Source organism: Aethalodelphis obliquidens, unplaced genomic scaffold (genome assembly GCF_003676395.1).
Source record: "Aethalodelphis obliquidens isolate GAN/ISIS:26980383/991018 unplaced genomic scaffold, ASM367639v1 scaffold92, whole genome shotgun sequence".
Taxonomy (NCBI): Eukaryota; Metazoa; Chordata; class Mammalia; order Artiodactyla; family Delphinidae; genus Aethalodelphis; species Aethalodelphis obliquidens.
The window spans coordinates 2,908,601-2,923,503 of record NW_020838036.1 but is presented as its reverse complement, the minus strand read 5'-3'; the positions used below and the strand labels follow the sequence as shown (position 1 = coordinate 2,923,503).

Here is a 14,903-nt window from a genome sequence, read left to right as displayed (position 1 = left end):
TCTGCAATGGGAGAGGCCACAGCAGTGAGAGGCCCACGTACCGCAAAAAAAAAAAAAAAATCTGTAAAAAGGTGACTTGGATTCAGACTCCAGCTTAAGAAAACTGTTTTGATATGCTAAAATAGAGAGCTAACTTGGGCTAAAAAGGGTATGGACCCATCTTTTAGACTTTGGTCTGTCCCAGAATTCTGCCACATAGTCTTGTGTTGTCTGTTTCCCTTATCATAAAGACAGTATGTTTATTTTTGTTTGTTTTGCGGTACGCTGGCCTCTCACTGCTGTGGCCTCTCCCGTTGCAGAGCACAGGCTCCAGATGCACAGGCTCAGTGGCCATGGCTCACGGGCCCAGCCGCTCCGCGGCACATGGGATCTTCCCGGACCGGGGCACGAACCCTTGTCCCCTGCATCGGCAGGCGGACTCTCAACCACTGCGCCACCAGGGAAGCCCCTATTATCTCTTTTTATCCTTACAGTGGTCCTATTAGTTACAGGTGGTATTACCCCTTTGTAGTAAGGGAATTGGTTCTGAGAGATTACCCAATTATTAAAGAGCAAAGTTAGAATTCCAAAAAAGGTTTCTCAGAAAACTAAAAATAGTACTACTATATGACACAGCAATTCTACTTCTGGGTGTATATCTGAAAGAAATGAAAATGTTAATTCAAAAAAGTATGTGCACCCCAATGTTCATAGCAGCATTACTTACAATAGCCAAGATATGGAAGCAACCTCAGTGTCCTTCAACAGATGAATGGATAAAGGAGATGTGGTAACATGCACAATGGAAAACTACTCAGCCATAAAAAAAAGAATGAAATTTTGCCATTTGCAACAACGTGGATGGACTTGGGTATTACACTTATTGAAATAAGTCAGCCAGAGAAAGACAAATACTGTATGATGTCACTTATATGTGGAATCTAAAAAATACAACAAACTAGTGAATATAACAAAAAAAAAACAGACTCACTGATATACAGAACCAACTAGTGGTTACCAGTGGGGAGAGGGAAGTGGGGAGGAGCAAGATAAGGGTAGGGGATTAAGAGGTACAAACTACTATGTATAAAATAAAAAAGCTACAAGGATGTATTGTATAGCACAGAGAATATAGCCAATATTTTATAATAAGTAAAAGTGGAGTATAACCTTTAAAAATTGTGAATCGCTATGTTGCACACTTGAAACTTATATTGTATATCAGCTATACCTCAATTAAATATAATAAGATAAAAATTCTTTAAAAGAGAGAACGGGGAAAAAGTCAAACAAGGCACTTTATCTTTACATAGACAAAATTTTTTACTAATTTTACTGCTCTTTGTGCTTCAATCTCTCGTAAAATATTGGGTGGGTCAAAAGGTTCGTTCAGTGTTTTCCATAAGATGGCTCTAGTAGTGCTTAGTTGTCTTTAACTTCATTTGAAACAATTTTGTTAGATTGTATAGTGACAGCTGTCATATCAGCTCACATTTAAAGAAAACTTTTCAAAATTGGTGAATTTTTGTGTAGCCATTTTTTTGTTTTGTTTTAACTAATTTATTTATTTTTAAAATTTTATTTGTTTTGGGCTGTGTTGGCTCTTCGCTGCTGCGTGCGGGCTTTCTCTAGCTGTGGCAAGCCGGGGCTCCTCTTCATTGCAGTGGGCAGGCTTCTCATTGCAGTGGCTTCTCTTGTTGCAGAGCATGGGCTCTAGGCACGTGGGCTTCAGTAGTTGTAGCACGCGGACCCTAGAGCATGCAGACTTCAGTAGTTGTGGCGTGCGGGCTCAGTGTTTGTGGCTCGCAGGCTCTAGAGTGCAGGCTCAGTAGTTGTGGTGCACGAGCTTAGTTGCTCCACGGCATGTGGGATCTTCCCGGACCAGGGCTCGAACCCATGTCCCTTGCATTGGCAGGTGGATTCTTAGCCACTGTGCCACCAGGGAAGTCCCTGTGTAGCCATTTTAATATTGAAGATGGAAGGAAAAAAGCAACATTTTCAGCATATTATGCTTTATTATTTCAAGAAAGGTAAAAACGCAACTGAAACGCAAAAAAGATTTGTGTAGTGTATGGAGAAGATGCTGTGAGTGATCGAACATGTCAGAAGTGGTTTGTGAAATTTCGTGCTGGAGATTTCTCACTGGACAATGCTCCACGGTCGAGTAGACTAGTTGAAGTTGATAGTGATCAAATTGAGACCTTAATTGAGAACAATCAGTGTTATACCATACGAAAGATAGCTGACATACTCAAAATGTCCAAATCAAGCGTTGAAAATCTTTGCACCAGCTTGGTTATGTTAATCGCTTTGATGTTTGTGTTCTACATAAGTTAAGTGAAAAAGACTTTCTTCACCATATTTTTGTGTGCGATTCTCTACTTAAACATAACGAAAACGTTCCATTTCGAAAACAAATTGTGATGAGCGATGAAAAGTAAATACCGTACAATAATGTGGAATGGAAGAGATCATGGGGCAAGCAAAATGAACCACCACCAACCACACCAAAGACCCGTCTTCATCCAGAGAAGGTAATGTTGTGTATATGGTGGAATTGGAAGGGAGTCCTCTATTATGAGCTCCTTCTGGCAAACCAAACGATTCATTCCAACAAGTACTGCTCCCAGTTAGACCAACTGAAAACAGCACTTGATGAAAAGCGTCTGGAGTTAGTCAACAGAAAACGCGTTATCTTCTATCAGGATAACGCAAAACAGCATGTTTTTTTGATGACCAGGCAAAAACTGTTACAACTTGGCTGGGAAGTTCTGATTCACCTGCTGTATTCACCAGATATTGCACCTTCGGATTTCCATTTATTTCAGTCTTTACAAAATTCTTTCAATTCTTTACAAAAAAAAAAATTCTTTACAAAAAAATTTCAATTCCCTGGAAGACTGTAAAAGGCACGTGGAACAGTTCTTTGCTCAAAAGACAGAAAGTTTTGGGAAGATGGAATTATGAAGTTGCCTGAAAAATGGCAGAAGGTAGTGGAACAAAACGGTGACTATGTTGTTCAATAAAGTTCTTGTTGAAAATGAAAAATATGTCTTTTATTTTTACTAAAAAAACGAAGGGGGCTTTCTTGGTGGCGCAGTGGTTGAGGATCCGCCTGCCAATGCAGAGGACACGGGTTCGTGCCCTGGTCCAGGAAGATCCCACATGCTGCAGAGTGGCTGGGCCCGTGAGCCATGGCCGCTGAGCCTGCGCGTCTGGAGCCTGTGCTCCGCAACGGGAGAGGCCACAACAGTGAGAGGCCTGCGTACCGCAAAAAAAAAACCCAAAAAAACAAAACGAAGGAACTTTTTGGTCAACCCAACAAATTGATCTTCACATATATAAATTGCTTTGGCTTACCATGCTTTCATTTAGGTAATGAGAGGTATCCTATGAGCATCAGCTAAATTTTTTTTAAATATGTACATTCTCAGGACAAGTAATAACTTATTGGTCCTTCTATAATTATGATGGCCATATATCTAGAATTTTCTAGGACAATTCTGATATCAGATAATTTGTCCTGTCAAATTTGTTTCATGAATTTTTCAATAGGAAGACTTGGTTAAGGTGTAAAAACTACTCTCTCTGTATGGGAATACATTGTTTTTTAAAGTGAGGGTCTGCTTTAGACCTTTAGAAAAGGTGTTGAAAGTAAGAGTAAGTGGTAAATTAACACCTAGTAGAGTCTTTTCTTGGTCCCAGTTAGCTGTCCAAGAGAAGGAAATATTTTGGTGAAGAAAGTGATTAAATGCTGTTAGATGTTACTGGTAGATGGATCGGATCAGGTCTGAGAAGTGACCATTAGATTTAGCAATGCAGAGGTCATTGGTAAACCAGGCACTTTGCTAAATACTTCCTGTGTAATAGTTAGTCTCCATAGTAATCCTGTGAAGTAGATACTTATTAGGCCCATTTTGCAGACCAGGAAACTTAGATCCAGAGAGATAACTTGCTCAAGGACATAGGGCTAATAAGTGTTAGAGCTAGGATTTAAACCCAGTAAGACTCTAGATCTGCACTGCCCAGTACAAAAGCCACTAGCTACATGTGGCTGTTTACATTTAAATAAATTAAAGTTTTAGTTCATCAATCACACTAGTCACATTTCAAGTGCTCAGTAGGTACCATATTGGATAGTGCAGACTCAGAACGTTTCCATCATTGCCCAGAGTACTGTTGGAGCAGTACTCTAGAGCCTGTGATTTTAACCACTGTGATTTATATATATATATATATATATATATATATGTATATATATATTCTTTCATTTAAATTCTGCCAGTAAACTTTCCTCTGAAAATCAAAAGACTGGTACAGGTCTTCTTTTGTTATCAAATCAGTTGATTCCCACAAAATTATACTGATGTTTATATTTCATGCAGTCTGGTCATACATAAAATTGTTGTCAAGAGAAACATGGTAAGCATGGCTATATGTCCTTTCAGTTTTTTCCATTTTCATTTAGGGGAGTTCAGAGGACATAACTAATATGTTGAAGTGACAGTGATTCTGAATTAGTATAGGTACTTGAGTGCCACAGTATCTGTGTATTAATATCCTAAAGTGTGTAACTGAGGTTGGCTGGTTCAAATGTGTCTTGTAAAACTTCCAGGAGTAGGGACAGTGGGAAATTGAAGCTGTGATGCTTTTAGGGGAATTAAGTAGGTGAATGTCTCACTTCTGTCTCTTCAATTACTAATGTTTTCATGACTGAGCTTTTTACATCAAATTTATTACTTTGGACCCTTCAAGGAATATAAATTGTGGGAGAGATTTGGTCAATATAAGAATCATTAGATGGCCTTATTTATGTCATTTTTAAAACCATTTTATATTTTAATGTTTTCTTTCTCTTTTTTATCAATCATACTTTTTTTTAAAACATTCATTTATTTATTTACTTTATTACTTATTTGGCTGCACCAGGTCGGGTCTTAGTTGCAGCACATGGGATCTTTAGTTGCAGCGTGCGGGCTCCTAGTTGCAGCATGTAGGATCTAGTTCCCTGACCAGGAATCGAACCCAGGCCCCCTGCATTGGGAGCGCAGAGTCTTAGCCACTGGACCACCAGGGAAGTCCGTGATGTTTTCTTTCTTTAAATGTAATTTGAACTGCTAAATAACTGCTTTCCCTCTTATTTTCATATATTTTTTAGAGCACACCTATGGTTGAGTTAGAGGATGTAACAGTGTTAATAAATTAAAGAGATGATGTGAACTCCAGATTGTATAGCATAAGAATTGAGTTGAATTCAGGCTCTACTTGGAAAGCTGCAACCTCTAGAAAGTTACTACAGTCATATAAAATGCAGAATGACACTCTTTACCTCGCAGTGAATGGCATATGTCATGTATAAGAATTGTAATGGATCACCAGTTTTTAAAGGTTAAATGCTAAATATAGTATCTAGTTCTTTAAATGTTAAATTGAGTATAAAACATTTTTATCAAAGGAGATTCTGGCTTTTACCCTCCACCAGTGTCAGTTTGGCAGGCCTGCCTTTTCTTTCCTTGAAAGTTACAAGTTCTGTAGTTGTCACTATCTTATTCATACCTACAATTTGAGAATCTGGATATATTTATCAATGCTCTTTGGTAAGGGTTATGTACTCTTGACCTAAAAATCTGATATGAGGTGGTATGTGAACTTCATTCAATAGCTCTCTAGTTACTCATCAAATATGTTGCATTTTTTTCTTGTGTAGTTTGGGAAGAAAGAGGCTTTAAATTTGAAAATAGAAACTTTTTTGACCAGGAATATTGTTTATTTATTAAGAATCTAGACTTATTTAAGTAATAAAAGGAATTTTTTCATAGCTTTTTTGAGTGGGTCCTGTGACACTTAAGTATTCTAGTGACATTTTATTTCCAGATATTATGAAACTCAAGTTCAAAGTGATGGCAAGCAAAATATTTTGAAACATGGCAAATCCTTGCCCCCACCTCTAGGCAAAGTCTTGATTGTTTTTTAAAAATTTTATTTTCAAGGTTGAATTTCAGAATTAATGAAACGGAAATTTTTGTCAGCTTACCAAATACTTTAAACTTCTAAATAGATTAACTTAAACTTGTAGTTTATCATTAATTTTATTTTATTAATTGAACTAGTCATTTTGAAGCTCAAACTAATTTAGGTTGTTAGCTAGAATATAGACCATGCTTTTCCCAGCTTGTAAGCTTTTTCACTTATTTAAGGAAAAATAAAGTTTAGACAAAGAAAAGTAAAGGTACACATTTGGATGTAATTTAAACCTCATTTTGATGACTGTTGGCCTAGTGATTATAGATTCTGTTCCAGTATTGTTTTCAATAATAGTGTTACTATAGCAACTAATATAAATGCATGCTTCAAGGGGAAAAAACAAAAAACCTCTCCACGATTATATTGTATATTGGGATGAAATTTTTCTTTATTAACTTTTATAACTTGCTCTAGATTTTGCAAAACTTTTTCCCAAAGAAATATTCTGAAGATCTTGTTACAAATACTTTTTTGCCCTCTTAATCTCATCAAGTTTCTTGTATTGACAGTATGCTGCAATTAATTTAAATGGGAAAGATGTAGAAACAGTTTGTATCAGAAATCCTGTATCTTCTTTCTGTTATTTGTGTCTTACACAACACTCTGGAAGAAAGAAAGATTTCTGCTTTCATGCTTCTGAAATGTATAAATGAATCTTGTTCCTATAAAAGTCAGTTAACTTTTATGTAATGTCTTTTCTTTATTAAAATGAAGATAGTGGTAAACATACTCGTCTGAGTCCTTGAGTATTGTCGGCATATTATTGTATGAACAAGTGGTTCATATAATAATACGTTAAAATTTTTTAAATTAATTAATTTATTTTTGGCTGCATTGGGCCTTTGCTGCTGCGGCAGGCTTTTTTCTAGTTGCGGTGAGTGGAGGCTACTCTTCGTTGCAGTGCACGGGCTTCTTTTTGTGGTGGCTTCTCTTGTCGCGGAGCACAGGCTCTAGGCGCGTGGGCTTCAGTAGTTGTGGCTCATGGGCTCTAGAGCAGAGGCTCACGGGCTTAGTTGCTCCGTGGCATGTGGGATCTTCCCGGACCAGGGCTTGAACCTGTGTCCCCTGCATTGGCAGGCAGATTCTTAACCACTGTGCCACCAGGGAAGTCCCTAAAATTTATCCATTAACCTATTTCATTACAGATTTGGTAATAATTAAAAACTAGAAGTGGCATAAATGTCTTGATAAACTCTGAAGAGAATAATTAAATAGATGATAAAGTGTATCTATATAATGTTCACACCTTGCAGCCATTAAAAACAATGAAAGTTTGTATTTAATGTAAAATAATGTTCATGGAAAGATATTAAGGCAGAAAGGTAGGTTTTAAATATAGTACAATCCCATTTTTATGTGAAAATGTGTGCACACACGTGTGTTAAGTGTAAATGTGTGGCGGGATATACAACAAATGTTACCAGTAGTTATCTCTAGTTTTTATAATAGATATTAACATCGTTTCCATTAAAATTTTTAAAAATTCTTTGAAAAGAAGGGAGTGCTGTAGCCAGTAGTAGCAATATGATTGATTTTTTGGCTTGATGTTAGCAGGGAGGTAATGTTTTAGGAAAAGGGTCCAAATTTTTTTAATGATAAAAAGCTAAGTCACATGCACTTTTCCTCTGACTTGTTGACATTTTAGCTGACTGTGGGTCAAAATGAAAGTTATTGCATGGGCAGAAGCTGAACCTCTATCATAATCTGACCTTAAAATTAGGCAATCATGTTTGACTTGATAGCATAGATCTTAAATCTGGAATTGGTGGGGAGAAGATATTTAAAGGTTTTAGAATGGTATTTCCTGAAATGAATATCTCCTGAAGATGAAAATGGTAAAAATAGTTCATGTCAGGTTCAGGCTAAGCATGAACTGGCCTTTCACAAGTTTTTGTCTAAGAATTGTGTTTGTTTCAGTTTTTATATTTTCTTTTATTAAAAAATTAACACATACTTGTTTTTAAAAACTTCAGAAAGAACAAAGGTGTTAAAAAGAGAAAAAATAGACCTACTTAAGTTTTTCCTTCCCCTGGAATCCTTTAGGGAATTTTCTTTTTTTAAGAGAATAGATCTGGGAAATAGAGGGCACTATACCTCAAGAAAACAGTCATTCTTTACAGTGTGATAGAATGATCACTGGATAGGAGTCAGGAAATTTATCTTCTAGTCCCAGCTAGTCCTTAGCTCTGTGATTGGAAAAAGGTTACTTTGCCTCTCTGGACATCAGTTTCTACCAATTTCAAGATGATAAGTTTGGACTTTGAAATTACAGGATGCTAAGGACTAACTTGATAAAGCTCCCTGAAATCACAGACACTTTTTAAAAGGGTGTATATGGGTGTGTTTGTGTGTATGTGTGTGCATGTATGCACACTGCATACATGCATTTCTGGAAAGGTTTTTCTCTAACCATAAAAAGTAGTTAATGTATGGATCGTGGTATTTATAATTGAGAAATAAACATTACACTTGATTGACATAGTGTTTATTTCCAAATAATTGGGTATTTCATTTATTCCTGCTATTCTTATCTCATCCTGTTACATATGTGATGGTAGAATATTTCATCCATGTTTAACTTATAGTCATAACTAGATTAAGTTATTATCCAGTATTACGGAGAAACCACACAGCTGAAAAATAAATTCAGTTCCTAGCACACAGTTCTCCTGGTCTTTCCCTTAGGTTGCTGTCTTAGAGAAATGAAGTGATTTTTGACTATGGTTAAGAACATCACCTATTGTTAGACAGAAGTAAAATTAGGGACTATCTATAGAACATTTCTACCTTGTAATTTATTTGGTATTTTGTAGAACAGCTGACTTTCCTAATTGTACTTGGCATGGTCACTTGCTAAAAATATTAGTCAATGTTATCTGGTTTTATTACATACCTCTCTCCTGAGTCATGCTTGGGGGGTAAGCATGGGAGACACACATCTAAGAAAGCATTATCCTTTAACAGAATTTAATTCAGACTGCCCTATCTCCCTGCCTGCCTGGTCACTAACTCTGAACTTTGGAGATCTATCTAGTGATGATAAACCTGTTCTATATGTCATAGGCCAGAGAAGTCAGCTTTGATGGCAGACTTCTACACTGGTGCAGGAGAGAAATGTTTACTTAACATTTTAAAAGAATAAACTTATTAACATATATGTGTTCCACCAGTAGACTTTCTTGAGCCCTCTTGCTTGTATGGTCTTTTAATGTTTTCAACGAAAGAAATAGCACATGCCTTCAAAATGAATTATAAAATCTCAATTACAGCTGTATGCATTAAGAAAATCAGTTCCTTTTCTTTCGTGAAATTATGAAGTGATTATTTATGAGGTAGCAAGATAAAAAGTTTGTTAACATGATGGCAAATATCAGAATGTTTGGAATTGGTGTCAGCATTTGCTCTTGTACAGAAAAAAACTTAGGGCCTCATGAGCTGAATTTTTCATCTTGAGTTATTTAACAAACATTTGAGCCCCTACCCTGTGTTGGACGCTATATTCTAGGTATGGTTGAAGATGTAAAGACAAAATTCTTTTCATAGACAAAAGTCTATGCTAAACTTATGGAGGCATTAAGCATTATTAGATGCAGATTAAGTTTAAATTTAATGTGCTATATACCTCGCTGTACCTTCCTTTGGCCAGTCAAATATTATTTACGTTCTTTCACTAAGTTCACACTCAATTTAGAAAGTGTGTTCTAAGGAAACTTGCTGTTAGAAGCTATGGAAAATCCTTTTGTAAAGTGAATTAATTTGCCTTTTATATATCCAGGTTTTCATCTTTTATTTCTTAATAAACAACTTGCGAATATTTTAATTTTTTATTAGCAAGTAACATACCCATGGTTCACTTTAACCCCCTGCCCCCCAAATCTCCGTTTGTGTGTGTCTCTCTCATAATCATAATCACACAGAGCAGGAGTTTGGTGTTCTTACTGAGTATATAAATGATCCCAATTTTTAAGCTTTTAGTTTTTTTAACCTTAAAAGACTGGCTTAAGACATTATGACTTTTAAAAAAGACACTATGATAATAAATTGATAAACAGTGTATATCAGTTTAAATTTGAACCATGTGTCCTTACAGTGTAATTTATATTTGACCTTCTTACAATTGAAATATAAGGATTGTATGTTCCAGTTAAACTGTTCTGTAGCTGTTTTGATTAATTTAAATTTAGTTTTTGTTAGTATAGTGGTTGGTAGCTGAAGTGATTATGAAAATAAAGTTGTTAAACATGTAAGAACAGGAGTAGCCATGATTTTTAGCACATTCATTCAGTGTTATCTCTGAGTTAAGCAGACTTCTGTTAGCATTTTTTTATCAACTCAGAACAAAGCACAAAACAAAATGCATATGAAAAAGTTAGAAAAAAGTTGGAGGAAAAAACCTTGAAAGATGAAAAGTAGTCATTAAAAAATTGAGCCCCTAAAACATGCTATATAAACATAACATTCTTACGTAAGAGGCTGGTGTTGCATGTATTGTGAATGTTTTCTAGGTAATTTATCATATATATCAGAAATATGTATAGCAGCCAGTTTCTAGCTTCTAGTCTAACAGTAGACCAAAGAACTATGGAGATATGATCCAGAGGGAGAAAATAATTATTATTTCAACCCCTCTAAACAGGACACCATACTTGCAGAACTTCTTCAAATACATAAAGAACACATTGTAGGATATCATGAACATGATTCTCTTTTGGACCACAAAGAAGAAGAAGAGTTGACTGAAGAAGAAAGAAAAGCAGCTTGGGCTGAGTATGAAGCAGAGAAGAAGGTAGTTCATTTGAAATGCTTTTTTTTTATGTTAGTCATTTAAAAGAACAGTGGGGGAAGAAAAACGTCACATTTGGAACAGGTAGTAATGTAGTGAATCTTCAGGAACAGAGTCTCCAAGTAGGAGACTCTGTTTATGGGCTTTTCGGTACCTTTGGTGATAGAGTGGGAGGAGAGGAGAGAAGAAAATATTTTCCCCTTAAAGAGTAGTAACCTCATTTCTGATTAGCACTTGCTAAATTGAGAGATTAGTGGGAAGCTATATATTTAGCATCACTTAACTTCCATCAACACCCTCACAGTAGTAACAGACATATAGGAGCTTAGAGTTTGGAGGTAGGAGTAAATGTTGCTTTTAGCATGTGTACCATGAAATCTAAGTTTTGACTGATTATCAGAACACAGAAAGACTCCATTATTAGACATTAGTGTCAATCTCCAGCAGCAACTTTATTTAAAATAGTTCCACATCTGTTTTAAACACCACCCCCACTTGAGCAAAAATATGCCTGAGCATATGGGAAACCTTATCCTAATGCCTGAATCCTTTTTAAACTCATTGTACCAAACTTCTTTAACGTTGTGATTTTAGTAGTCTCATCAGAATTCTCTGAGTTGCCCCATTCTGTGGGAATTATCAGAAAAAGAGTACACCTTTAGGGGTTAAAGCTTTCTATGTAAGAAGATCTTGGTTTCGGGTGAAAAGGGTGTTTTGTTTGTGTGTGAAAGAGTGTTAATAATTTCCTAGATCTGAGAATGTGGATTTTTTTCTAAACCAGTAGGTGATGTAGAATTTCAAGTTTTAAATCACAATGTGGAAAGTGCATATTTTTTTTGTTTTTAGGGACTGACCATGCGTTTCAACATACCAACTGGGACCAATTTACCCCCTGTCAGTTTCAACTCTCAAACTCCTTATATTCCTTTCAATTTGGGAGCCCTGTCAGCAATGAGTAATCAACAGCTGGAGGTATGTTGTGAAGTACAAAAGTAGTTTAACTTGAATTAAAGGCAATTTCAAATGCCCTGTTGTTGAAGGTTCCCTATGCTGGAATATCACATTCTCCAAAAGATTACCTCTGAATAGACCAAGAAAGTTTTCTTTTATTTGTTGACCTTTTTGAACCAGCATAGTATAATAAAATGTGGTTTGTTCAGAGCACAAGGGAATCAGGCCTTGAATTAATGTAGTTTGAACAATTTTAATTAAGGAACAATAGAGCAGCTGACTGGCTAGGGAAATAGCACTTTCTTCAGTTATAAAATATTTTGAATAAACAGGATAAATACACACATTGATTTATATTCTAATGCAGTGTAGATGCAACATTAAGTATACGATAATGCACAGTATTTTGAAATAAGTAATTGAAAACTAGAATCAGTTATGATTTAAATAAGAAGGACTAGGTTTTAATATACCAATAATTTAATAATTTAATCTGTGGTTTTCTTTTTAAAATGTGCTTATGGAGTCATTTAAATTATTAAAATATTGGTGCAATAGAACCCAAACTTTTATCTTCCTAACAAGACCCTCACTGATGAGTTTTACTCCATTTTATTGATGCTGAATTTTGCTGTTCTTTTCAATTATTTAAAGAGTTTTAAGACCAAGTGCTATAAATTGGCAAGAGAAAGGATCCCTATACTTTAAAACTATGCTGTCTTTTACATGCCCTTATAAAGTTATTTCTTGCATTCTTCTAGGACCTCATTAATCAGGGAAGAGAAAAAGTTGTGGAAGCAACAAACAGTGTGACAGCAGTGAGGATTCAGCCTCTTGAAGATATAATTTCAGCTGTAGTAAGTTAATTGGCAGTTGTTTATTCCAACTTGCAGTTTGTGTTCTCCCCCCTCCATTTGTTTTAATTTTTAATTGTTGTTTGACTCACTACTTCCATGGGGAAAAGAGCGTAATCCTTATAACGTGATTTGCAACAGTAAAATACTAATAAACTGGATAATAGTGCCAAGCTATATGTAATTCAGTTTTACCTGGATGTTGGCACAAAAGAGAAATGTAAAATCTAAGAATTTGGAAATCAGTTAATCATAGAAATGTGTGCATTGTTTACATAAATGTACTTTAATTACCAGTTGCATGAATTAAATCCAAATAGTTTTATTCCAGACATAGGTAACCTTTGTACAATAGTGGACAACTTAGTACCCGGCTTTTACATCATTGTCTTCTTTAGAAAAGAGTAAAGGAAAAGGAAAAAAAAAACTTAAAAAATCCTCAGTATCTTTAAGTACCTTAATTATTTTTTCTCAACTCTACTGCAATAAGGAGTAAATAGAAACTTTTCTTTTAGTGGAAGGAAAACATGAATCTCTCAGAGGCCCAGGTACAGGCGTTAGCATTAAGTAGACAAGCCAGCCAGGAGCTTGATGTTAAACGAAGAGAAGCAATCTACAATGACGTATTGACAAAACAACAGATGGTAAGAATTTGGACTATCTCTAGGTTATGTTTAATTTTCTTGAATTTATAATAATCGGTTTGTGTGACATCTGTGTCAATAACCATTCCCTCATATGGACGGATGGATGGTCATTGGTTATTCCCAGAGAAACTTTATCCAAAAACCTAGTAATGTCAAATAAAGGTAATGTCTTTTGTTGCAAAGGAGCAACAACTTCCCAAATGGGTCTCCTTGAAGTTTACATAGACTTTCTTCCCTATAATTTTATTTTCGTATATTCTGGACATCTAAAAAAGGATTTTTGCCAGACTTTTTACCACATTTACTATTTTAAAACAACTTCCACAAATATGTATACTTTTTAATATATTTAATTTGAGATAAAAAGTGGAGCTATAAATGATACATGACACAGGTTCCTACTAAATTATGTAATTCTTTAAAAGACTAGCATATTCCAGGATCCTTGATCATCTTTCCTAGCATGGTCTTTGCCAGCCATCTGCCTTGCACTGGGAAATTTCAACTCTTGACACCAGGGAATCAATTTCTGTGGCATGAATTTTACTTAGAAAGCACTGTAGAATTATGTGGTTTTAAATTATCTTAGGAAATTTGAGCCATTCCAAGTAGGAATTATTCCCACTGCAAGTGCCTTTTCCCTTGGGTGTTTGTCACTAAAACTGTTTGTCTGTCATCAGGTGAAATATTCAAAAGAATGACAAAGAAAGGAGACTTGACAAAAAAGTGCTGTAACTAATACTTGAGACTAATCACAGTGCAGGATGGGTTACTATGGCAACTAACCTAAATGCTGCTTGCACTACAATAGTCAAGTCATTAAGAGAATTTAGCCCTAAATGGTGTTACTAACCGGTTTCTACAGTAATGGTCCTGTGAATGCCATCAAATTAGTAATGGTGATAACAATAATGTGTTTCCCTTTTGGTATGGTACCCCCTTAACAAATTGATTTTAACTCAAAACTTGATACTGCCTCTTTGAGACAGGTCATGCACTTGTAACAGCTCTCTTTTCTCTCTTTAGTTAATCAGCTGTGTTCAGCGAATACTTATGAACCGAAGGCTCCAGCAGCAGTACAATCAGCAGCAACAGCAGCAAATGACTTATCAACAAGCAACACTGGGTCACCTCATGATGCCAAAGCCTCCAAATTTAATCATGAATCCTTCTAACTACCAGCAGATTGATATGAGAGGAATGTATCAGTCAGTGGCTGGTGGTATGCAGCCACCACCATTACAGCGTGCACCACCCCCAATGAGAAGCAAAAATCCGGGACCTTCCCAAGGGAAATCAATGTGATTTTGCACTAAAAGATTAAAAGATTGCTAAAATCATAGAAAGATCTTTTATTTTTTTAGGAATCAATGACTTAACAGAACTCAACTGTATAAATAGTTTGTTCCCCTTAAATGGCAATCTTCCATATTAGTTTTAAATTTTTTTAATAGGGCATACCATTTCTTCCTGACATTTGTCAGTGATGTTGCCTAGAATCTTCTTACACACACTGAGTACAGAAGATCTTTCAAATTGTTTTCAGTGAAAACAAGTCCTTCCATAACAGTAACAACTCCACAGATTTCCTCTCTAAATTTTTATGCCTGCTTTTAGCGACCATAAAATTGTCATAAATTAATGGATTTATGAAAGAATACAGAT

The 14,903-nt window shown here is 35.6% G+C and overlaps 1 protein-coding gene across 1 annotated transcript; it reads left to right on the top strand.

Moving 5' to 3' along the window:
- Positions 1-2,078: 2,078 nt before the first annotated feature.
- Positions 2,079-14,491, top strand: LOC113614244 (transcriptional regulator ATRX-like). Its single transcript, XM_027095626.1, is given in 7 exon segments — positions 2,079-2,090; positions 10,574-10,789; positions 11,633-11,758; positions 12,499-12,594; positions 13,107-13,235; positions 14,265-14,354; positions 14,356-14,491. Coding segments are annotated over 7 exon segments (690 nt in total). The 3' UTR covers positions 14,377-14,491.
- The last annotated feature ends 412 nt before the right edge of the window (positions 14,492-14,903 follow it).